The sequence below is a fragment of the Jaculus jaculus genome, chromosome 12 (genome assembly GCF_020740685.1).
Source record: "Jaculus jaculus isolate mJacJac1 chromosome 12, mJacJac1.mat.Y.cur, whole genome shotgun sequence".
Taxonomy (NCBI): Eukaryota; Metazoa; Chordata; class Mammalia; order Rodentia; family Dipodidae; genus Jaculus; species Jaculus jaculus.
In genome coordinates, this window is record NC_059113.1 from 33869972 (window position 1) to 33896140 (window position 26169).

Consider the following 26169-nt stretch of genomic DNA (forward strand, 5'->3'; position numbering starts at 1 on the left):
CTAGTTGAAATAAACAAGACATAGACTTACATATAGTATTTTTTAAAAAAAGTTGGGCTGGAGAGATGGCTTAGCTGTTAAGGTGTTTGCCTGTGAAGCCTAAGGACTGGTTTGATTCTCCAGGACCCACGTGAACCAGATGCATGGGAGGGGCATGCATCTGGAGTTCGTTTGCAGTGGCTAGAGGCCCTGGTACACCCATTCTCTCTCACTCTCTACCTCTTTCTCTCTCAAATAAATAAATAAAATATTAAAACTATGTATTAAAAAAAAAAGTCATGGCTGAAGAGATGGCTTAGCAGCGGTTAAGCGCTTGCCTGTGAAGCCTAAGGACCCTGGTTGGAGGCTCAGTTTCCCCAGGACCCACATTAGCCAAAAGCACAAGGGGGTGCACACGTCTGGAGTTCATTTGTAGTGGCTGGAGGCCCTGGCACACCCATTCTCTCTCTGTCACTCTCAAATAAATAAATAAATAATAAACAAAAAGAAAAAACAGTGAATTATAAAGACAGAAAGCAAAATAGGCAAAACATACAAAATAGCAGACATGTAGGATGAATAAGTGCAAAAGGCTAATGTCAAAAACTAAAAATACAGGTAATAAAGTTGTACTGTATTTGGAAATCTTGCTAAAATACATTCTAGCTGTTCTTACAATTTAAAAAATGACAACGGCGTGCTTGAGAGATGGCTTAGCCATTAAGGCGTTTGCCTGCAAAGCCAAAGGACTCAGGTTCAACTCCCAAGGACTGCCAGATGTACAAGGAGGCACATGCATCTGGAGTTCATCTGCAGTGGCTGGAGGCCACTATCTCTATCTGTCTGTCTCTCAATAAATAAAAATATATTTAAAAATTAAAAAATGACAATGGATGTGAATTTGTTCCAGTTTATTATCTTCTGTGTTATCTCCATGTGTTATCTAACATGTTACATTTATTTGCTCACTAATTTCCCTACTCTAGCCAGCCATACTACCTCAACAATCTCCTATCTCCACTTTGCCAGTCCTGGGATTAGAGGTAAGCCACCACATCCACTTGACATTTATATGGGTGCTAGGGCTCTGACTCTGATCCTCACACAGTCACAAGACAAGTGTTTTATCCACTAAGCCATCTTCCCAGGCCCTCATATTAAACATCTTTTTAAATTATAAAAAAAAAATTTATATATATATATATATATATATATATATGTATGTATAATTTATTTATTTGAGAGAGAAAGGTAGAGAGGGACAGAGAATGGGCATGCCAGGGCCTCTAATCACTGCAAACGAACTTCAGATACATGTGCCACCTTGTGCGCTGGGCTTTATGTAAGCACTGGGGAATCAAACCTAAAGTCCTTTGGCTTTGCAGGCAAGCATCTTAACCACTAATCCATTTCTCTAGCCCTTAAGCAGCTTTTGTTGATATTGTTGTGTTCTTTTGTGGGATAGTGTGGTTTATGTGCACGTGTGTGTGTGTGTTGGTATAGTACGTATGTGAAATATGAACATGTGTGTGCTGATGCACATTAACACATGTCTATGTATGAGAAGGCTAGAAGAAGGTCTGGTGTTCCCTTCCATTTCTCAGTGTTTCCATGAAACAGAGTCCACTAGTAGGTACAGGGCCTGCATGACGTCATGGAATATTGACAATCTTTTGAAGACAATGCTACCATTATCCCAAGTTACAGGTGAGAAAAGCAAACTTTAAATAGCCTAAATTAATGATCTACAATCCCAAATGTAAATGAGGATCACTCGAGAAATATTAGACTAATAACAAAGATTCCGTTCTTTTACCTTTTTATTTCTTTATTTTATTTTTTATTTATTTTTTCGAGAGAGGGTCTTGCTGACCTATATATAACACTATGTAGTCTCAGGTTCAAACTCCTACCTCTGCCTCCCAAGAGCTGGGATCAAAGGCGTGCACCACCACGCCTGGCAAAGATTCTGTTCTTTGATGGGACCTGGTCATTCCATGTGGTGTTAATATGCAACCTACATTAAGAAAGAACATCAACAGTTTATATAAAGTGGCAAGGCCACACAACTGACCTTGGCAAACCTGTCTACCTCATTTTCTACTAAAACATTAATATTAAACTGTGGAAACAAGTTTTAAGAGGTTTTTAACCATTAAGAAAACTAATCCAAAAAGAGCTCAAAACACTAACTATAAATTACCAGTCACAGCTTAGTTACTGAAAGATTTAAAACAATAAAATAAATGATTCAATTAATCCTAAATGGAAACATAAAAGAAATCCCATTACCTGTCAGAACCTGGGTGAAATTCTGAAAGCAAGGAAGGTCGTCTTCGAAGTTGCTGTTGCTGCTGCTGCTGCTGCAAAAGCTGAGAAGCCTGACTAACTTCAAGGTGAGAAGAGCGATAGTCAGGAACTGCAAACTCCTGGAATTAAAATAATCACGAGTTAGCTATACTTAAAACAAAGACAGCATCAAGTAGTTAGAAGCTATCAAGTATGAAAGAAATAGCAATGATCATTTCAGTCCATCACTGAGTCAATTTTCTCCCCCATGAGTTTAAAACAATCAACATTCTAATTAATTTGGGTGCTGGAGAGATGGCTTAGCAGTTAAGGCACTTGTGTGTGAAGCCTAAGGACCCAGGTTGATTCCCAAAAAGGTCAGATGCACAGGACCTGGTGTTTCAATAAATAAAATAAACTATTTTTAAAAAGAGGTGGATTCCTTTACCACTTTTTAAAAAAAAAAAATCAGGCTGGAGCAATGACTTAGCTGTAAAGGCACTTGCCTGTGAAGCCTAAGGACCCAGGTTGATGCTCCAGAGCCCATATAAGCCAAATGTACATGGTAGTGCATACGTCTGGGGTTCATTTGCAGTGGCTGGAGGCCCTATCGTACCCATTCATTCTTTCTCTCTCTCCTCTCAATACACACACACACACACACACACACACACACACACACACACAAATAAATAAATAAATAAAATATATAATTCAAGTGTTCACTTAGTATATGGGGCTGCCAAACTGGAATGATATAAACACTGTATTAGAATGGCTCCTGGGTAAGAATGACATGGAAATTCATGAAGCATTCCAAATTTTGTAAAAAAAAAAAAACAAAAAAAAAAAACATACATCCATACATAATACAAAATAAAGTTTCAAGTTTAACTTCTATTTTATTGATCTCTCAAATAATATATTACAGTCATTCCCAATTTATATGGTTCACAATAAGTAAATCTTAAGTTAGTTACAAGATCATCAAATCATAGAAAGCATTCCAGTGTGATGGTGCACAAGTTAAGACGTGCCTGCATAACCTAAGGACCCAGATTAAATTTCCCAATTAAGCCAGATGTACAAAATAGCGCATGCTCTTGGAGTTCATTTGCAATGGCTGGAGGCCCTGATATGCCTATTCTCATTCCCTCATTCTCTCCCGGCTCATATAAGTAATAAAATATTTTGAAAAATAAAAGACATATAGAAATACGCAGTTAAGCCGGACATGGTGACACACGCTTTTTATCACAGCACTCAGGATGCAGAGGTAGAAGGACTGCTGTAAGTTCCAGGCCACACTGAGACTACATAGTAAATTCCAGGTCAGCCTAGGCTAGAGCAAGACCCTGCCTTGAAACACACACACACACACACACACACACACACAAAACAAAACAAAACAAAACAAAACAGAAAAGCACACTAAAAGAAGTTCTCCATTGGTTTCTGCACATACATGAATGGGGCACATGCATCTGCACACATATGTGCATACATCTCATGTTACAGCACATACACAAAGTTAGAAAGAAAAAAAATCACACATTACCAATAAAACAACATCCAACATATATCAAAAGCATTGAAATGAAAAAATAATGTTTTAACAGTTTATGTCATAAACCTGAAATCTTAAACAATAAAATTGATTCAAATAACTTTTAAGCAGGCTTAGTGGTGCATGCCTCTAATTTCAGCACCTGGGAGGCCAAGGTAGTAGGATAACCATGAGTTCAAGTCCAGCCTATGACTACATGATGAATTCCAGCTCACCTGGGATAAAGTAAGACCCTACTTCGAAAAACCAAAATGACTTTTTAAAATAGAAAATCTAGCAGGGCGTGGTGGTGCACACCTTTAATTCCAACACTCAGGAGGCAGAGGTAGGAGAATTATCTTGACTTTGAGGCAAGCCTGGGATCACAGAATGAGTTCCAGGACAGCTGGGCTAGAATAAGACCCTACCTTGAAACAACTGAGAGAGAGAGAAAGAAAATTGAAGGCTGGCGAGATGTCTCAGCAGTTAAAAGTATTGGCTTACAAGACCTGACAACTCAGGTTCAATTCCCTAGTAATCTAGTAAAGTCAGCTGCACAAAGTGGCACATATGTCTAGAGTTCATTTGCAGCAGCAAGATGACCTGGCAAGCCCAGATTTCTCTCTCTTATTCTCTAATTAAAAAAAAAAATTACAGACAATATAAATTGTAATTATGAAAGCAATTAGGTTTGTACTTTAAATTCTTCCCATTGAGAAATCCCATATCTGGTTTCATTGATAGTTGCTAAGCTGAATTCATGCTTAACTCTTCCTGCCTCAGCTATTAAAATATTAGAATTACAGTATGCACAACTACATCTGGCTTCAGGAGTTGGATGTGGTGATGCACCCCTTTAATTTCAGCACTAGGGAGGCTCATGTAGGAAGATCACTGTGAATTCCAGGCCAGGCTGGTCTACAAAATGAGCTACAGGTTGTTCTGGGTGACAAGGAGACCCTGCTTCAAAAAACAAAGACAATGGGCTGGAGAGATGGCTTAGCGGTTAATTGCTTGCCTGTGAAGCCTAAGGACCCTGGTTCGAGGCTCGATTCCCCAGGACCCACGTTAACCAGATGCACAAGGGGGCGCACGTCCGGAGTTCGTTTGCAGTGGCTGGAGGCCCTGAAGCGCCCATTCTCTCTTTCTATTTGCCTCTTTCTCACTCTGTCACTCTCAAATAAATAAAAGTACCAAAAAATTTTTTTTTAATAACAAACAAAATCAAATAACAAAAACCACAATGTACATTTGCAATTTACACAGAATCTGTTCCTTACCTGCTGGTGGCGAGTGCTGGGAAAGGTATACTGGACAGAATGGGAAGGATAACGACTTTGTTCTGTGCTGAAAGCTCCTTGGTTGGGAGGATAACCTGAACTTGACATTATCAGTAAAGAAGTCCTCACTGGGCTGTGAGATCAAGTCCAACAAACAATCATGTTTCTAGGAAACAACCTAAACAAGACAGGGAAAAGAAAATACATAAGAACTAAAATACCAAGTGTAATTTTAACAAATTACAACTACAGCAACAGAAATTAAGCCACAATTACCAATAGAAGTTTTTTGTCTGATTATTTACTTAATTAGAGAGGTTTGGTAAACATTTAAAAGTCTTTGCCTTCATGAAAAAGGTCATTTCAACATATAGCTAACAATATAATTATCTATATACATTGAATTAAAATCCTATCAATGTAGCTTCAGGGATGGCTCAACAGCTAAGATCACTTTCAGTCTGGCGAGATGGCTTAGCCATTAAGGCGCTTGCCTAAGGACACATGCTCAACTCCCCAGATTCCACATACGCCAGATGCACTGGGCAACACATGTGCAAGCTGAGGTTCAACTGCAATGGCTGGAGGTCCTGGAGTGCCAATTCTCTCTCTTTCATAAATATTTTAAAACTTAAAAAAAAAAAGATTGCTTGCTACTTAAGCATGAAGACTCTTCTGGTCAAAGACCTTCAAGTTCAACTCAGAATCCATATAAAAAGCAGGTCATGGCCACACATGTGTGCTACCCAAGTCATCAGGGGCAGAGAGTACAAACCACATAATCACATGATAGACGGGCTCAAGGTTGAGGGAAAAGAATAGACCCTTTCTAGAAGATTTACATGGATGAGTGATAAGTGAGGTACACCGCACATTCTCCTCTGGCTTCTGCACACAGAGGTGCATACATCACACCACACAGGTACTCTACATACATCCAAATGCAAAAAAGAAAGAAAGAAATCAATCAATCTTAACAATGCTTGGTTGTGTGAAGTCCTGGGTTCAATTACCGACATAAAAAACAAAAGTCCAGGCTGGAGAAATAGATGGCTCAGTGATTAAGGGATTTGCGTGCAAAGCTTAAGGACCCAGGTTCGATTCCCCAGAACCCATATAAGCCAGATGCACATGGTGGAGCATGTGTCTGGAGTTTGTTTGCAGTGGCTAGAAGCCTTGACATGCTCTTGTGCACTCTCTCTTGCTAACTCTCGTAAAATAGATAAAAATAAAATATTTTGGGCTGGAGAGATGGCTTAGTGGTTGAGGCACTTGCCTGTGAAGTCCAAGGGCCCAGTTTCAATATCCCAATTCCCACATAGAGCCAGATGAACATAGTGGCACCTGAGTCTGGACTTTGTTTGCAGTAGTTACAGGCTCTGGTGTGCCCATTTACACATATAGTCTCTCTCTCTCACATACAAATAATAAAATATTTTTTAAAAATATATTTTTTTATTGGGCTTCTGCGTGAGAAGGAAAAAACTTAGTAGCAGAGGCCAGTAAGTTAAAAAGCAGATATAAAGGGAAGAGAAAGGAAGGGAGGAGGGTACTTAATAGGTTGGTATTGTATATATGTAAGTATAATAATTGAGATGGGAATGTAATATAATGGAGAATGGAATTTCAAAGGGGAAAGTGTGGGGGCGGAGGGAGGGTATTACCATGGGATATTTTTTATAATCATGGAAAATGTTAATAAAAGTTGTGAAAAGAAAAAAAAATATATATATATATTTATTTAAATCTGGGTGCTAAAGAGATGGCTTAGTGGTTAAGGTGCTTGTCTGCAAAGCCTAAGGACCCATGTTCAACTCTCCTGATCCCACATAAGTCAGATGCACAAGATAAGGCAAGCAAAAGGTCGCACATGCCCAATAGGTGAGGCAAACATCTGGAGTTCAATATCAGTGGCTGAGGCCCTGATGCACCAATTCTCGCTCTCCCTCTCTCTCTCTAAAATACTAAATTAAAATTTTTTTAAAAAAGACAAAGTTCTTGGGAGGCAGAGGTAGGAGGATCACCGAGAGTTTGAGGCCACCCTGAGACTGCACAGTGAATTTCAGGTCAGCCTGAGCCAGAGTGAGATCCTACCTCGAAAAACCAAAATAAATAAAAAATAAAAAAGACAAAGTTTACAAGAAAATCTGGGCCATGCATGACGGGGCACATCTTTTTATTTTAATAATTTTGTTGTTTATTTTTACTTGAGAGTGACAGAGAGGAAGAGGGAGGGAGGGAGGGAGAGGGAGAGAGAATGGGTGCGCCAGGGCCTCCACCCACTGCAAATGAACTCCAGATGCATGTGTCACCTTGAACATCTATCTGGCTTACATGGGTCCTGGGGAATCTAGCCTCGAACCGGGGTCCTTAGGCTTCACAGGCACGCGTTTAATCGCTAAGCCATCTCTCCAGCCCCATGGGGCACATTTTTAACCCCAGCATTCGGAAGGCAGAGGTAGGAGTTTGAGGCCACCCTGAGACTACATAGTGAATTCCAGGTCAGCCTGGGCTACAGTGAGATCCTACCTTGAAAAACCAAATTAAAAAAAAAAAAAAATCTGGGCCGAGGACATGGCTCAGTGATTAAAGATTAGGCTAAACAGTGAATTCCAGGTCAGTCTAGGCAAGAATGAGACCCTACCTCGAAAAACAAAAATAAATAAATCTATCTGCAGGAGACCTGGCACTGAAAAACTAGTAAATGACTTCCTGTAAGTAACTGAGAAATAAATATTTTATAAAGAAAAGATGCACAGTTCCAACTTTGAGGGTTCTGAAAGTCATCTATAAAAAGTCCAAACATATTTATAAGCATTGTACAGAGAAAAAAACTGTCTTCATTAAATAATTATGTTATGCCTTTTAATGTATGACATAGGCCTGAAAAAATAACTGCCAACATTTTTAAGACACTTCCAGTGAAATTAACAAGTGGAAGCTTTATTTTGGGATTATTTATTTATTTACGTATTTGGAGACAGGGTTTTATGCAGCCTACGTTGGCCTCTAGGTTGATAGGGACTCATGACCATGCTTTGAACTCCTCTGATCCTGTTGGCCTCCCAAGTGCTGGGATTATGCATGAATCACAGGACACCTGATTTAGTGTGGGTTTTTTTTTTAATTATTTTTAAACTTTTTGTTTGTTTTTTTTTCAAGGTTTTACCCATACTTACTTTACCTTAGGCTGATCTGCAATAACAACTCTTCACCAAAGTAAACTAGAAAAGGGAGCCTGCAAATACACAATTCAATTTTTAGCTGATCAAATAATAAAACCTGATACAAAATATGGGATAGGCTTCTTCCACTAGGAATAGACAGTAAGACCTTATAGCTAAGGACTCCATATGCTTGGGCTGCAAAATCACTGAGAAATCTTGCTGGAGCTGAGCTGAAAACCTCCACTGTATAAACCAACTAACAGAGGTAGGAGAATCACCAACAGTTCAAGGCCACCGAGACTACAAAGTTAATTCCAGGTCAGCCTGGACCAGAGTGAGACCCTACCTAAAAAAAAAAAAAAAAAGTGACCCTGACATGTGGCCAGAGAAGATAACTGACAAGGAAGGGGCTGAGTCAGTCCCTAGAGACATGTCCAAACATGCCCAGACATGTCCCTTACACCCCAATCAAAGACATACAAATGTAGCTGCTGCTTGCATAGCCAATCATTTAAAAAGATTACCTAAGCCCACCTGATATTCCCCAGGTTGTGCTTAAAAGGGGCCCCTGTGCTCCTCTCAGGGTCGCCATTTTGCATGAATGGTTGACTCCCGCATGCTGGCTGATTCTACAAAATAAACGATCTTTGCTTTTACATACTACTTGAGTCTGGGGTCTTTATTCAGCGATTTTTGAACTCTTAACATTTGGGGGCTAGCCCAAGCTCACTGGATACCCCCCCAGACTCAATAGTGGAGCTTTTCATTCTCCGCACACTTGTTAATATGTAGGAAAGCTACTGATTTCTATGTACTTATTTTTTATCCTACTACATTGCTAAAAGTGTTCATCAGTTCTAACAGTTTGCTGGTAGTTTTTAGGGTCTTTTATGTATAGAATCATATCACCCGCAAATAGTGATAATTTGATCTCTTCCTTTCCAATTTGAATCCCTTTTATGAGTGTTTCTTGCCTTATTGCTATAGCTAAATACTATATTAAATAAAAGTGGGGACAGTGACACCCTTGTTTTGTTCCTGTTTAGTGGGAAAGCTTCAAATTTTCACCATTTAGTATTATGTTGGCTGTAAGTTTGTCATAAATAGCTTTTATTATGTCGAGATATGTTCCTTCTATTCCCACTTTCTATAATACTTTTACCATGAAAGGATGTTAGATTTCTTCGAATGCCTTTTCTGCATCTATTGATATGATCATGTGACTGTTGTCCTTCAGACCATTTATATGATGTATTACATTTATTGACTTGCATATGTTGAAGCATCCCTGCATCCCTGGGATAAAGCCAACTTGGAGTGAATAATCTTTTTGATATATTCTTTTTTTTTAATTTTTTTAAAAGTTGTTTTTTTTTTGTTTATTTATTTGAGAGCGACAGACACAGAGAGAAAGACAGATAGAGGGAGAGAGAGAGAATGGGCGCACCAGGGCTTCCAGCCTCTGCAAACAAACTCCAGACGCGTGTGCATCTGGCTAACGTGGGACCTGGGGAACTGAGCCTCGAACCGGGGTCCTTAGGCTTCACAGGCAAGCACTTAACCGCTAAGCCATCTCTCCAGCCCTTTGATATATTCTTATATTCTGTTTGCAGTATTATTTTGTGCAGAATTTTTGCATCTATGTTCATGAGGGAGATTGGTCTGCAATTTTCTTTTTTCATTCTGTCTTTGCCTGGTTTTGGTATGATGGTGATGCTGGCTTCACAGAAAGAGTTCAGTAGAATTCCTTAGAATTCCTTCCTTTTCTATTTGCCAATTGATGAACAGAGTGTGATATTGAAGTTTCCCACTACAATTGTGTTTGATGTTATCTGTGACCTTAAGTCGAATAGTGTTGTCTGATGAAACTGGGAGCTCCCATGTTAGGTACATATGTTTGGGATTGTAATGTCCTCCTGCTGGAATGTTCCTTGAATCAGTATAAAATGACCTTCTTTGTCTTTCCTCACTAATGTTGGTTTGAAGTCTATCCTGTCAGATATTACCATAGCAACCCCTGCTTGTTTCCTAGACCCTTTTGCTTGACATACTGTTTTCCATCCTTTCACTCTACTATCTTTTATTGAGAGAGGAGTTTCCTGGAGGCAAAAAAACACCAGGATCCTGCCTTTTAATCCACTCTGCAAGCCTGTGTCTTTTGGATGGTGCATTGAGGCTACTGTATTAAGAGTTATTATTGAAAGGTATGCATTTATTCTCACCATTCTTAGTTTGTAGTGTTTCCTGTTTTCCCTTTACTTGTTTGTTTTAACTGTTATTTGGGTGTGGTTTATTTTTTTCTTTTTCCTCCTGTGTGTTTTGCTTTCTCTGTGGCATTAAGAACACCTTCAAGTATTTTTTGTAGAGCTGGTTTAGTTGTCATAAATTCCTTTTGCCTGTTCTTGTTGTGGAATATTCTTATTTCTCCAGCAATCTGGATAGCTTTGCAGGATAAAGTAATCTTGATTGACAGACTTTATCTTTCATAATTTGGAATATGTCCTTCCAAGCCCTTCTGGCTTTTAAAGTTTGTGTTGAGTACTCTGCAGTTGTTCTGATGGGCTTGCCTTTGTAGGTGACTTGCTTCTTCTAACTGCTTTCAATATATTTTCTTAAAAGAAGCTTTTTTTAAAAAATTATTTATTTATTTATTTGAGAGCGACAGACACAGAGAGAAAGACAGATAGAGGGAGAGAGAGAGAATGGGCAGGCCAGGGCTTCCAGCCTCTGCAAACGAACTCCAGACACGTGCGCCCCCTTGTGCATCTGGCTAACGTGGGACCTGGGGAACCGAGCCTCGAACCGGGGTCCTTAGGCTTCACAGGCAAGTGCTTAACCACTAAGCCATCTCTCCAGCCCATCAATATTGTGTGTTTAGTAGTTTTACTGTAACATGGCGAGGAGAGGTTCTTTCCAGGTTTTGTCTGTTTGGTGTTCTAAAAGCTTCTTGTATCTGTATCGCCCTTTCTTTCCCAATTTGGGGAAATTTTTCTTCTATGATTTTCTTCTATGTTGAAAACACCTACTAAGCCCCTGGATTGAAATTCTTCTCCTTTTACACCCTGAATTCTTATGTTTGATCTTATCATAGTGTTCCAGATATCTTGAAATTCTCATTCATACCTTGCTATTAGCTTGCCTTTCTTTTTGTTAGACTGTATTAGATCTGCCACCTGGTCTTCTATTTTAGATATTCTGTTTATTCTGTTCTTGCCTTCATCCATTCTACTGGTGAGACTTTCCACAGAGTATTTTTTTTTTATTTCATTGACTATATTCTTCAGAGCCAGGATTTCAGCCTGATTTTAATTCAGTATTTCTATTTCCTTACTCATGTCTTGTAATGACCTATTTATTTCATTAAGCTGGTTTCCTGTGTTCTCTTTCAGAAGTTTGTTTTCTTCTTTGATTCCCTTCATTTCTTCTCTGATTTCTTTGTCATACATTTTCTAAAACAGTCTCATTAGTGATCATTTCTGATGGGTTTATAGATTTTTGTGGGACTGTCATTGTCTTGATTCTTTGGGTTTTTTGTATTATATTGTAGCGACTTTTGCATCCTGATTGATCTGATGTATGGGTTTTCTACTTATTTGCAGTGTTCCCAGATGTGGCAATCCACCTACCCTCAGGATATGAGTTCAAGGTGCCAGGTGTAGCTCTTGTCCCCTAATCAAGCCACAGAAGTAATCCTAGGTGTTGAGTTTGCTTGCTAAGCATGTATTCTAGTGGACTGGGTGGAATAATTTACTGGCAAATTCTAATCTTCAACATACACAATCAATAAAGTAACATACACAATCAATAAAAACCAGTACAAACTATGCAATTGTAGGGGTTTAAACAGATAGTAGTATAAAAGCCAAATCCCTAAGGGTCTGTGTTGTTCTACACCCTTAATCTTGTCAGCTGGAAGGTAGAGATTTCTGTTTTAAATTGGGTTTAAGGTCAACCTGGATCTGGATTATGCCCTGCCCCCAATAATGACAGAAGCAAGAAACAAAGGCCCTATATATATGAAAGCAGAGGCAACAATATTCAATCCCCAAATAAAGGTTGCTTGAAAATGGTAGAGCCAACCAAGAATATGTACCCCATAACCTGCCCTGACAAGAAGAGATTACCTGTGTACCCTTTTTTTTTTTTTTGTCACTCAGCCTTGTTACCTTTTGAAGTGGCTTCCAATCTCACCAATGCTGAGCGCCCACCTCGATCCCTGTTGTGCTGTGCAGCTGTACCTCTGATCAGCTCTGCTGGCTGCGCTGCCACTGGCGGCTGAATGCTGGAGGTTCACAGTTCTGATGGTGGAGGTTGGGGCTGTTCATCCTTCTGGAGTTGCTCTCACTTTCAGTAGCTCTTTAGTTAATCTCAGTTGTCTTTCCTTCAGATTTTTAACTTTGTAAGAAGGCTGATGGAGTTGAAAAATGTAGTGCTTGGTCTCTGTGGGTGCTGCAGCCTGACGCACCTGGCGGGACTGTGCCGATGGCGGGACACAGGCCGCCAGAACCTCAGTGGGACTCTAGCCATTTTCCTCCTTTCTGGTGGGTCTTGGTCTCTCCGTTTTCTCCACTGTGTCTAAGAATATACCTATACTCCTTCACTTTTTGGAAGAGTGCATTTTGCTGTGGTTTTGCTTAAATCCTCCCTATGCTGGTTTGCCATGGCTCCTATGCTGCCATCTTACCCGGAAGTCTTAGTGGATCATTTTTTAGAGGAACAATTTGTTCTCCGCCAATTGGTGAGGTGGGGCACCCCACTGTACTGTGATGTCTTTGTTATGCTCTGTTCTTTGTTTTTCAGGTAAATCAGGTTCTGGTGTCTGGGAACAATCTGGAGGCCCACCAAGGTCAGGCAGATGCCTCGTCTGGGCCAGAGCGTTCCAAGGATGCTCTGGACACCCATCTGCTGGAGCCTGAGAGCTCGTCTAGTAAATACTGACGGGCATGCCCATCTGGCGGTCCCCTTCATGGGAAAGGTCACCATTAGCATCGTTTTGGTTTCTTTTTCACTTCTTGGGGTATTTGTTTCTAAGTCTGAGTGTTTGTGTCTTGTTCACAGCGAGTTCCACCCCAATGGACCTAGTCACACTTCAAGGAATTTCAACACCTGGCAGACAATTTGGGTTTAACAGTACAGTCAGGAAAACTAACCATCTTTTGCAGGAATGAATGGCTGATTTACAATGTGGGATGGACAGAGGAAGCCACTGTGCTTCCACCTCCCTCCCCACCATTTACAAAGTTAAAGGTATTGTGTATGAGAGTCCTGGGCATCCTGACCAGGCCTCACACATCATGGTCTGGCAATATCTAGTGTAAAGATCCCCTCCTTGGCTTAGTCCCTTTTTACCACCAGCCCCAGCAATCTTGTCAGTCAAGGAGTCAAGACCACCGAAGGACTGCAAGCCGGCAGTCCTGCCCCCTTCTGTACTGAAGAGGACCTGTACTCTCCTCCCTATGCACCTGCCCCTGCACTAGAACCTGTACCCAAGTGATAGCTGCCGATCCGGGCCCAGGGGAAGGAGAAGGAAACATGAGGAGTCCTCCCCACACACGGGCCCTGACTGTGAAGCAGGCAGACTCCACAACAATTATGCTGCCTCTATGGGTAACTGCCACCCCCCAAATCAGGACAGCCAGCAGTTTGTGACTCATATCCCTTTTTGTACCACTGAGTTATATAATTCGAAGATGCAGAATCCAACGTTTTCTGAGAAGCCCTCAGCCCTCTTAGACTTGTTAGATTCCATAATTATAACCCATCAGCCCACTTGGGATGATTGTCAGCAGCTCTTACAAGTTCTTTTAACTACAGAGGAAAGGGAGAGAGTTCTAGCCACTGCCCGCAAGCTGGTTCCTGAACTTACCGGACAACTGTGCAGGCTGACGTGGATGCAGCCTTTCCCTTAAACCTGCCCGGATTGGGATCCCAACAGCCCTGCAGGTAAGTAGAGACGAAGAGTCTACTGCCAGATTCTGATGGGGGGGTCTCCGAGAGGCTGCAAGGAAGCCCACAAATTTATCTAAGGTAGGACAGGTTATATACAAGGTAAAAAGGAAAGCCCAGAGGCCTTTTTAGAGACTATTAGAAGCATGCTGGACCTATACACCCCTGGACCTGGTAGCAAGAGAAAATCAGTCTGACGTGAACATGGCTTTTGTCAACCAGGCAGTGCCAGACATCCGCAGGAAACTCCAATAACTGGACAGTTTCTCGGGTAACAGATGTCAGAACTTGTAGCAATAGCTGAAAAAGTTTATAATAATAGAGAAACTCCAGAAGATAAACAGACTAGAGGATTAGCTAAAATACTATTGGCTGCCATGGGAAAATATGACCCAAGGGAATTAAAAACCATGGCTTATGGAACAGACAGGAGCAAACCAGCCCCACAATTGAGAGGGGAAGGACCCCGTCTCCAAAAGGGCCAATGTGTTTATTGCAAAGAGATGGGACATTAGAAAATGAAATGTCCAAAAATACAAAGGGACAAAAACCCTAAATTGCTGATAATAGGAGAACTTAGTGACTGAAGGCGTCAGGGCTCATGTCTCCTCCATGAGCCCTGGGTAACCTTGAAGGTGGAGAGGAAACCAGTGGAATTCCTGGCCAATACTAGGGCTCAGCATTCTGTCCTGAAACAACCTATGGGGACCCTGACCACCAAAAGAACATGGGTCCAACGAGCCCTGGGACAAGTCAATGTTCATAGACTACCCAAAGAAAAGTGGACTTAGGAATGGGATGGGTAACCCATTCGTTCATGGTCATCCCTGGGTGCCCATATCCACTCCTGGGGGGAGAACCCTTGACTAAAATGAGGGCATAAAACTCTGTCAGCCCCGAGGGAGTACAGGTTCTCAATCAGAATGGTCCTGTACATATGCTGCCATATCTGAGGGAACAATGGGAAAGGACTCCCAGTGTATGGGCAGAAAGAAATCAGACCAGGCTTGCCAAGCATAGGGACCCAATCATAGTCCAACTGAAGTCTAATGCTGGCCCAATCCAAGTCCATAAATACCCAATGCCCCAAGAGACCAAACTAGGTATAACCCTTTACATAAACTGACTTTGGGATCAAGGGATATTGGTACTCCAGCACTCCCCTAGAATACCCCTCCTCCTACCAGTAAAGAAGCCCCACTCCAATGACTACCGACCCGTGCAGGACTTGAGGGAAATTAACAAATGCATGGAAGACATCCACCCCACAGTGCCGAATCCATACACTCTGCTGAGCACTTAGCCACCTGAACACAATGTGTACATGGTGCTGGACCTTAAGGATGCATTCTTCAGTCTGCCACTGGCCCCAGCCAGCCAGCCTGTTTGCCTTCGAATGGAATGATCCAGAACATGGATTCAATGGCCAATTAACATGGACTAGATTGCCACAAGGATTCAAGAATTCACCTACTGTTTTTTAAAATATTTTATTTTTAAACTTTATTTTTATTTATTTGACAGAGAGAGAGAATGGGCGCGCCAGTGCCTCCAGCCACTGCAAATGAACTCCAGATGCATGCGTCCCCTTGTGTATCTGGCTTATGTGGGCCCTGGGGAATCAAATTGAGGTCCTTTGGCTTTGTTGGCCAACTCATTAGACAAATACACCAGAATACTCATCTAGGTAAACAGAAGATTGAGGACTTACTTAGGCAAAAGGCAACAGAAGTCATAGCCCAATCCCATGCCTGCTGCCTGGTAAATGCAAGAAGTGGAGTTTCCCAGTTGGGAATCAGAGAAAGAGGAAGGCAACCAGGAGTAAATTGGGAAATTGACTTTGGAGATAAAACCTGGTTTGCATGGATACAAGTATTTAGTGGTATTTATAGACATCTTTTCAGGATGGACTGAGGCTTTTCCAACCAAGAATGAGACTGCCACAACTGTGGCCAAAAAAGTATTGGATGACATCATTCCAAGGTATGGTTTACCTGTTCTTTTGGGGACCAGCCTTCATCTCACAGGTAACCCAGGCCATAGTTAAAATTGAGGGGACAAATTGGAAACTCCATTGTGTGTATCATCCCCAGAGTTCAAGACAGGTAGAAAGAATGAATCGGACCCTAAAGGAGACCCTAACTAACTTAACCCTTGAAACCCAAGTTGTGCCTAAAAGGGGCCTGCTTGCTCCTGGGGGCCACCATTTTATATGAATGGTTGACCCTGTATGCTGGCTGATTCTGCAGAATAAACACTCTTTGCTTTTACAGACTATTTGAGTCCGGGGTCTTTCTTCAGTGATTTTCAGACCCTTACAATAGAGAAAAAAAACAAATCAGGAGCTTGGAAGATGGTTTCACAATTAAAGGTGCTTGCTTGCAAAGCTTGAAGGCCAGGTTCAATTCTCAAACTATCCATATAAGCAGGATGCAAACACACACAAAAAAATAAAAATTTTAAAGTTTGACTATAAGAACAAGGGAACCAAAAAGAAGAAAAAGAAATAAGCTGAGCATGGTGGCATACATCTCTGGGGAGACAGAAGTGGAGGATCACTGTGGGTCTGAGGCCAGCATGGGAATACAGAGTAAGTTCCAGGTCAGCCTGAGCCTGAAAAAAAAAAAAGAGAGCACCAGGTGTGGTGGCGCACACCTTTAATCCCAGTACTCGGGAGGCAGAGGTAGGAGGATCTCCATGAGTTTGAGGCCATCCTGAGACTACACAGTGAATTCTAGGTCAGCCTGAGCTAGAGTGAAACCCTACCTTGAAAAGCCAAATATATAAATAAGTAAGTAAATAAATAAAATGAAATTTCATTTCTTAAATGACTAGTTGCTAATCCTCTTCTTGATAAACAGAAAGAATAGCATAGGAAGTAAGCATCAGTCACTGGAGTCGAATTAAAAGATTGAAGCTGGGCATGGTGGCACACGCCTTAAATCTCAACACTTGGGAGGCAGAGGTAGGAGGATCACAGTAAGTTCAAGGCCACCCTGAGACTACCTAGTGAATTCCAGGTCAGCCTGGACTAGAGTAAGACCCTACCTCGAAAAGCAAATAAATAAATAAAGTTGAACAGTATCTGAAGAAAATAAAGACACTATTTTTGAGCCCTTGTCAGATACCACTCCAAGGACTAAGGCTTTATGTGCATGGGCTCACCTGAAAGTCTAATCGCATTACTGTCAAAGCCACATAGGCTCAGTATTTTGCCAAGGAAATCCTTTTAACCCAAAGACAGACATTTTCAAGTTCATATTCTATAGCCTCCCCTTTTACTAAACTAACATTAAAAGCAAAATAAGACTAAAGAACAGACTCCACTTCTAAAGCATATACTAAAATAAACAAGGGGTGGAGAACATCTGATTTTAAGCAAAATTTACTTAGTTCTTTTTTTGTTGCTGTGGTTCTATTTTTTTGTTTTTGAGGTAGGCTCCCACTCCTTTATTTGTTTATTTAGTGGAGAGAGAGAGAGAAAGAGACAGATGGAGAGAGAATGGGTGTGCCAGGTCCTCCAGCCACTGTGAACAAACTCCAGATGCATGTGCCACCTTGTATATCTGGTTTACGTGGGTATTGGGGAACTGAACCTGAGTTTGAAGGCTTCACAGACAAGTGCTTTAGCCACTAAGCCATCTCTCCAGACCCCTAGACTCTTACGCTAGACCAGAATGACCTCACAATCATAAAGATACATAGTCCAAGGTTAGTCTGGAACCCACAGTGATCCTCTGCCTCCTAAGTGCTAGGATTAAAGGTACATACCACTAAGTCCAGCTCAAAATGTACTTAGTTTTATGGGGAGGGAACAATACCAAATTATGCCAAATATCTGTGAGGGCAAAGACTGCTCAATTCTGCTCTGGCTTTAGCAGCAGTCAGGGCTGAGCTCTCAGTAACATTCCACCAGCATGTCCCATTATTCTTCCACACATACCCTAGAACTCCCAAGCCTAGGCCTCTCCACTACAATGTTTGTCTCATTGTCTCCTAACCAGACTTCCTACTTCAATACTTTTTCCACACAGAAAGCAAACTGTTCTTTTTAAAGAACATAAATCAGAACATGTCACTCTTCTGCTTAAGTCTCCCTCCGCAAAGGCTTTTATTACAAATTCAACCTACTTGAGGACTTGACCCACACAAGACTACCTTGACTTAGCCTGTCTTGTCACTCACTACTGGGCAGCAGTAATATGGGCCTGCTTTCAATTTCTTCATGGTACAGCCAAGTCCATCCTAGCCTCAGGCCTTTATTCTTCTGTACACCTTGCCTTGAATCATTTATGTAGCTGGCTCCTCCTTAAATTTGGCTCAAATGTCATCTCCCATCAAGCTACTAAGTAAGGTCCCTATAGTTAATCCCACTCACACAGCCATTTTTGTTCCTTTATACTTTTTTAAAAATGTATTTATTTATTTATGAGAAAGATACAGATAGAATGGATGCACCAGGGCCTTTCACCACTGCAAACAACCTCCACATGCATGTGCCACCTTGTCATTTGGCTTTACATGGGTACTGGGGAAACCTGGGTCCTTTGGATTTGCTGGCAAGCACCTTAACAGTTGAGTCATCTCTCCAGTCCCTTTATACTTTTATCATGATTTGAAATGAGAAACTTTGAATTAAACTCTTTATCCCCACTATAATAATACAAACTTCTTAATTCATTATTTATTGGATAAGAGAAATAATAAATGTATAAAACACATTCAAAGCAAGCCCCAAAATATAGATATATAAGTTTATTTGAACAACGAAAGCACATAATACCAAATTTCCCAAAATTAATGTAAATGTCAGTATCCCCAATCAATATTCAGTATTCTCAATAAAACCTCAGTAAGGTTTCTTTCTGAACTCACATCAGAACTGCCATGGCCTGAAATAACCAGGGTAAGGAACAAGTGACTAACCCTACCATTACTAAAACCATAAAATAATACCAATTTAAAGAGCCAACACAAGAGTGTATGTAGAGAAAACAATTAGACAAATCAGAAACAGTCCCAAATACATGTAGTAAATAATAAAACTTGCAATTTTAACTAGTACTGGGCAAAAGGGCTGTTCAATGTATGGGTGGATTCAACTGACTATCTGGGAGGAAACATGTATAATTACACATAACCCTTCAAAGTCATCATCTCTACTTTGTTTACTATACTAAATAAAATTCCAGATGGATCAGAGAATTACAAGTTTAAAAGAAAAGAAACTAGGGCTGAAGGGATGGCTTGTTGGTTAAGATGCTTGCCTGCAAAGTCAAAGGACCCAGGTTCACTTCCCCAGGACCCATGTAAACCAGATGCACAAGGGGGTGCATGCATCTGGAGTTTGTTTGCAGTGGCCAGAGGCCCTGGTGTGCCCATTCTTGCTGTCTCTCTCAAATAAATACACATCTATGTTTTAAAACTATAAAAGAAGGGGCTACAGTGAGGACTCAGTGGTTAATGATGCTTGCAGAGCCTAGAAACCTCAGTTCAATTCCGTAGTACCCATGTAAAGCCAGATGAGAAGAACTGCATGCATGGCATGTGCACTCCCATACACATAAAAATAGACATAACAGATAAACAGATATAGACAGACAGATAATAGACAGACAGACATTTCAAAAAAAAACTGGGCGTGGTGGCGCACCCATTTAATCCCAGCACAGGGAAGGCAGAGGTAGGAGTATTGCCTTGAATTCAAGGCCACCCTGAGACTACATAGTAAATTCCAGGTCAGCCTGGGCTGGAGTGAGACCCTGGGCGGAGGGGTGTACTTATGTATATAGGTATTCAGTCAACATCTTTCTCTAACTCAATAGCTCTCTTTTCTATGGCAACTAATGAGAAGGGGGAGCTTTTGTTTCTTTTTCTCCTTGTTTTGGTATTCTGAGATAGGGTGTCATGCAGACCAAGCTGCTTTGTGGCAAGGCTGACCTTGAATTTTGGATCCTCCTGGCTAAGCACCTCTGGAGCTGGGATTACAAGCATGAGCCACAATACCCTGTGGCTTTTTTGTTGTTGTTGTTCATTTTTACTTATTTATTTGAGAGTGACAGAGAGAGACTGAGAAGGAGGCAGAGAGAGAGAGAATGGGTGTGCCAGGGCTTCTAGCACTGCGAATGAACTCCAGACGCATGCGACCCCTTGCAATTCCTGGGGAATCAAGACTTGAACCAGGTTCCTTAGGCTTCACAGACAAGCACTTAACCACTAAGGCATCTCTCCAGCCCAACTATGTGGCTTTTTTTTTTTTTTTTTTTTGGTTTTTCGAGGTAGGGTCTCACTCTGGCTCAGGCTGACCTGGAATTCACTATGTAGTGATCCTCCTACCTCTGCCTCCTGAGTGCTGGGATTAAAGGCGTGCACCCCCAAGCCCAGCTCTGTACCAAGTTTTTATCTTTAGTACCAACTCTTTCGCTAAAAGCCACATAGTCGGAGCCAGGCGTGGTGGCGCACGCCTTTACTCCCAGCACTCAGGAGGCAGAGGTAGGAGGATCACTGTGAGTTCAAGGCCACCCTGAGACTACATAGTGAATTCCAGGTCAGCCTAAGCCAGAGTGAGACCCTACCTCGAAAAACCAAAAATACATACATACATACATACATACACAAGTAAAAGAAACTGGTACAGTAGTGAACAAAAGAGTCACTATATAATGACCTCATATGCATAATATTATGTATAAAGAGGAAAAAACCTGAAACTACATTTAACATATTATGTCTATACAGTGTTTTCCACTTCTTTATATAGTCCAATATTGAACTTCTACAAAATATTACTTATAAAAAAACACAGGAAATTTTTTTCCGAGGCAGATACTACCTCATTCTAGCCCAGGTAACCTGGCACTCTGTAGTCCCAAGCTGGCCTCAGACTCACAGCAATTCTACTACTTCTGCCTCCCAAGTAGGATTAAAGGCATGTACCACCATGGCCAGCTGAAAACAGGATTTTAAGATAACATATCCTCCATCCTGCATTACAATGGCTTTGTGTAAATCTACAGTAATTGTTCAATATCCCCTCCCCGGACAGTGTGCATACTCCTACAGTTGATACATTCACAAGTGCCTATTTTAGGCCTTAGCTCCTAGAAAGCACATGTTTTGATTTAATTATGAATACCTTTTTCCCACTCCTTTTCTGAGACAATCTCCTTAAGCACAGGTTGGCCTAGAAGTCACAACTATCAGCCTTACTAGACTTGCTAAACATCAGGACCATATTGTGTACCACTATGTCCAACTTCATTCCAATTATTTTAAAAATGACTTAAAGGAACCTATTTAAAAGTAATGCTACTTAGACTCTTCTCGAAAAAAAAAAAAAGAAAAAAACAAGTAATGCTACTGGGCATGGTGGCTTATGCCTGTAAATACAACATTTAGAAGGCTGAAATAAGAGGGTCACAAGTTGAAGGCCAGCTTGGGCTATATAGTTCCAGGCCAGCCTGAGCTACAGAGTGAGAACTTATCTTAAAAAAACAAGGGTTGGAGAGATGGCTTAGAGGTTAAGGTGCTTGCTTGGAAAGCCAAAGGACCCAGGTTCTAATCCCCAGTATCCACATAAAGCAAGATGCATAAGGTAGCACATGCATCTGGAGTTCGTCTGCAGTGGCACAGGCCCTAGTGTGCCCATTCCTTTTCTCTCTCTCCTTCTCACAAATAAACAAACAAAAATTATATGATCTGGCATGGTACTGCAGACCTTGAATCCCAGCACTCGTGAGGCAGAGGTAGAAGGTTCACTGTGAATTCAAGGCCAGCTTGAAATAGAGTGAATTCTATGTCAGTTTGGGCTAGACTAAGACAAATAAGATAAATAAATAAGCCAGGCATAGTGGTGCATGCCTTTGGAGGATCACAGTGAGTTTGAAGCCACCCTGAGGCTACAGAGTGAATTCCAGGTAGGCCTCAGTTAGTGAGACCCTACCTTGAAAAAAAAAAAAAAAACTAAATAAAAATTTTTTATAAAGTTATGTATAAACATCTTTGAACAAAAGTTCAAACCTTTTCAAAGTTACATATTTATGTTATTTCCAGGAGAAATTAACTACCTAAAAAAAGATAATTCTCAATCAATAAATGTAATACATTATATAAATGGGTTGAAGGACAAAAATCATATGATCATCTCATTAGACGCAGAGAAAGCGTTTGACAAAATCCAACATCCCTTCATGATAAAAGTCCTACAGAGACTGGGAACAGAAGGAACATATCTCAATATAATAAAGGCTGTTTATGGCAAGCCTACAGCCAACATATTACTAAATAGGGAAAAACTGGAAGCTTTTCCACTAAAATCAGGAACAAGACAAGGGTGTCCACTGTCCCCACTTTTATTTAATATAGTACTGGAAGTTTTAGCCATAGCAATAAGGCAAGAGACGCACATAAAAGGGGTACAAATTGGAAAGGAAGAGATCAAGTTATCATTATTTGAAGATAACATGATTCTATATATAAAGGACCCTAAAGACTCTACCAGCAAACTGTTAGAGCTGATAAACACCTAGAGCCATGTAGGATACAAAATAAATACACAGAAATCAGTAGCATTCTTATATGCTAACAACAAACATACAGAAGATGAAATCAGAGAATCACTCCCATTCACAATTGCATCAAAGAAAATAAAGTACCTTGGAATAAACCTAACCAAGGAAATAAAGGATCTCTACAATGAAAACTATAAAACACTCAAGCGAAAAATTGCAGGAGACACTAGGAAATGGAAAAACATCCCTTGTTCCTGGATTGAAAGAATCAATATTGTGAAAATGGCAATCTTACCAAAAGCAATCTACACATTTAATGCAATCCCCATCAAAATTCCAATGGCATACATCACGGAAATAGAAAAAACAATCCAAAAATTCATCTGGAATCACAAAAAACCTCAAATATCTAAAATAATACTGAGCAACAAAAATAAGTTGGGAGGTATCACCATACCTGATTTTAACCTATACTACAGAGCCAAAGTAACAAAAACAGCATGGTACTGGCACAAAAGCAGATATGCAGATCAATGGAACATAATAGAGGACCCAGATATAAGCCTAGGTAGCTATAGACACCTGATATTTGATAAAAATGCCAAAAATACACATTGGAGAAAAGACAGCCTCTTCAGCAAATGGTGCTGGGAAAACTGGATATGTATCTGTAGAAGGATAAAAATAGATTCTTCTCTCTCTTCATGCACAGAATTAAATCCAAATGGGCTAAAGACCTTAACATCAGACCTGTAACTCTGAAATTGCTAGAGAAAAAAGTAGGGGAAACCCTACAACATATTGGTCTTGGCAAAGACTTTCTGAATATAACCCCAATTGCTCAGGCAATAAAACCACACATTAACCACTGGGATGTCATGAAATTACAAAGATTTTGTACAGCAAAGGACACTGTGAGTAAAGCAAAGAGGCAACCTACACAATGGGAAAAAAATCTTTGCCAGCTATATATCTGATAGAGGATTAATAGCTAGGATATACAAAGAACTCAAAAAGTTAAATAATAAGAAGTCAAACAAGCCAATTAAAAAATGGGCTATAGAGCTTAGAAGAGAGTTCTCAAAAGAAGAAATATGGATGGCATATAAGCATCTAAAAAAATATTCTACATCCCTACTCATCAGGGAAATGCAGATTAAAACTACATTGAGATTCCATCTCACTCCTGTCAGATTGGCTGCCATCATGAAAACAAATGATCATAAATGCTGGCGGGGATGTGGAAAAAGAACTCTTCTTCTACACTATTGGTGGGAATGAAAACTGGTCCAGCTATTGTGTAAATCAGTGTGGAGGTTCCTAAGACAGCTAAAAAGTGATCTACCACATGACCCACCTATAGCACTCCTAGGCATATATCCTAAGGACTCAACCCAGTTCCTTAGAAGTACGTGCTCAACCATATTTATTGCCACACAATTCATAATAGCTGGGAAATGGAACCAGCCTACATGTCCCTCAACTGATGTGGTACATTTATACAATGGAGTTCTACTCAGCAGTAAAGAAAAGGAAAAAACTCAGTAGCAAAGACCATTAAATTAAAAAGGAGATATAAAGGGAAGAGAAAGGAAGGGAGGGGGGTACTTAATAGGTTGGTATTGTAAGAATAGATTAACAGGGGTGAAAAGGCCCAAAGTGAGGTCAGGGGAAGAGATTGAGTAAGGAAAGGTGGAGGGAGGGCTAATCAAAATATAAGAGGATGCAAATAAATCATATGGAATCCTCCGGTTTCAGACAACAGAACACTCAGGAGCCATAGATCGTTGTTAGAAAATTTTTCAGTGCCAGGGATGGGATAACTTCAGGTGAGTTGTTGGCCAAGGAGGTCCCTGGTGCCCCCAAAACATTATAGGCCATTGCTAAGGCCCTTGGTTTCCCACCAGGAATATATGGTAAGACCCTATTGCTGAAGACTACACATACTTGGGCTGCAAGGCCACTGAGAAATCCTGCTGGAACTGAGCTGATAACCTCCTCCATGTAGACCAGCTGACAGAAAGCTGGAAGAAGCCACTCTACATGTAGTTCAATGGGAGAAAGAGATACCACCAGTGAAGATACTCAACAGTGGACACTGCAAGCCTTATAATTGGCTAGCCAGCCCAAATGAGCCAACAGGTGTAATAGTGGCATGTCTGTCATGATGGAAACCAACTGCCCTCCAACTGGACTGGAGGCCCACTCCTTGGGGGAAACACATCCCTGATACAGAAAACTTAAAACAGTCATGAGCCCCAGGGATGTAACATCTGCTGATGTCTGGAAAAATGTATATGCTATGCTTATCAAACTGCCCAGTCAGCACTTCTCTTAATGTTCATACCCTTATATTAACGCTACTCTCACTTTGGGTAGAGAATCTTCTCTTTTCAGATGGCAGTGACTTTGGGATGACTCAGAAGGTATCATAGTGCTGGAAAGAAATGACTGGAGTACTAAGTAACATCTCGATCACACCTTCCAAGGCTCCTACTCTAATGCGGAAGAGGTGGCAGAAAGAATATAAGAGCCAAAGGAAGGGTAGGACTCCTTACAACATGCTCCTCCAGATATAAGACGGCCTGGATATCCATGACCTCATAGTGCCTGATACTACCTACACGAGACCATCATAAGAGGAGGAAAAGACCATGACATCAAAATAAAAGAGAGACTGATCTAGACGGGGAGGGGATATGATAGAGAATGGAATTTCAAAGGGGAAAGTGGGGGGGGGGGGAAGGAGGATATTACCATGGGATACTTTTTAAAATTTTTTTTCTCAATTTTTATTAACATTTTCCATGATTATAAAAAAAGAACATCACAAAAGAGCATAGAAAAAGAAGAAACATTTTTTTGTTCTTTTTTTCTTTTTCTTTTGTTTCTTTATTTTGTTTTCTGAAATAGGATCTTGCTATGTAACCCTTAGCTAATCTTTAGCTTGCTATGTATATTAGGCTAGCTTTAAACTTTCAGGGATCCTCCAGTTTCTTCCTCAAAGTATTGAGATTACAGGCAAGAACCACCACGCAGGGATTGAAAATTTCAAAATAGATATATTTAACAGCCCAAATAGAATAAGCAAATATGTCATATTTCAGTATTTATTGGAAGATTATGAACTTACAAGAGAACAATACATCTTTTCCTGTAAATTTTATAGCATGAGTATTTTTAGAAAATTAAGGGTTAGGAATGTGGCTCAATGGTAGACTAGTTGCCCAACATGCTCTGCTTTAGACTGCCAACAGTTTGGGGTGGGGGGCAACAGGTGACAAACTAATTATAAATGGCTTTTCAACATAAAATCAAGATGATTTTGATGCCCCATGCCTGTAATTCCAGCACAATAAAGGCAAGGCAAGAAGACTGATAATTAAAAAGGGAAGAAAAAAAGCAGGACATAGTGGTGTAAGCCTTTTAATTCCAGCACTCAGGATGCAGAG

General features: G+C 40.6%; 1 protein-coding gene across 19 annotated transcripts in view; it reads right to left on the minus strand.

The window, feature by feature from the left end:
- Positions 1–26169, minus strand: part of Ncor1 (nuclear receptor corepressor 1) — a 194442-nt gene that overhangs the window by 161031 nt on the left and 7242 nt on the right. For 11 of the 19 annotated variants that reach the window (XM_045131721.1, XM_045131716.1, XM_045131715.1 and 8 more), the window contains exons 1-3: positions 14128–14258; positions 5095–5272; positions 2272–2408 (exon numbers count right to left, since the gene is read on the minus strand). In XM_045131721.1, coding sequence (XP_044987656.1) covers positions 2272–2408; positions 5095–5202 — 245 coding nt within the window. In that variant the 5' untranslated portion in view covers positions 5203–5272; positions 14128–14258. Of the gene's footprint in view, positions 1–2271; positions 2409–5094; positions 5273–14127; positions 14260–26169 lie in introns of those variants that run through there. The other 8 variants (XM_045131722.1, XM_045131725.1, XM_045131723.1 and 5 more) reach the window with 3 other exon arrangements.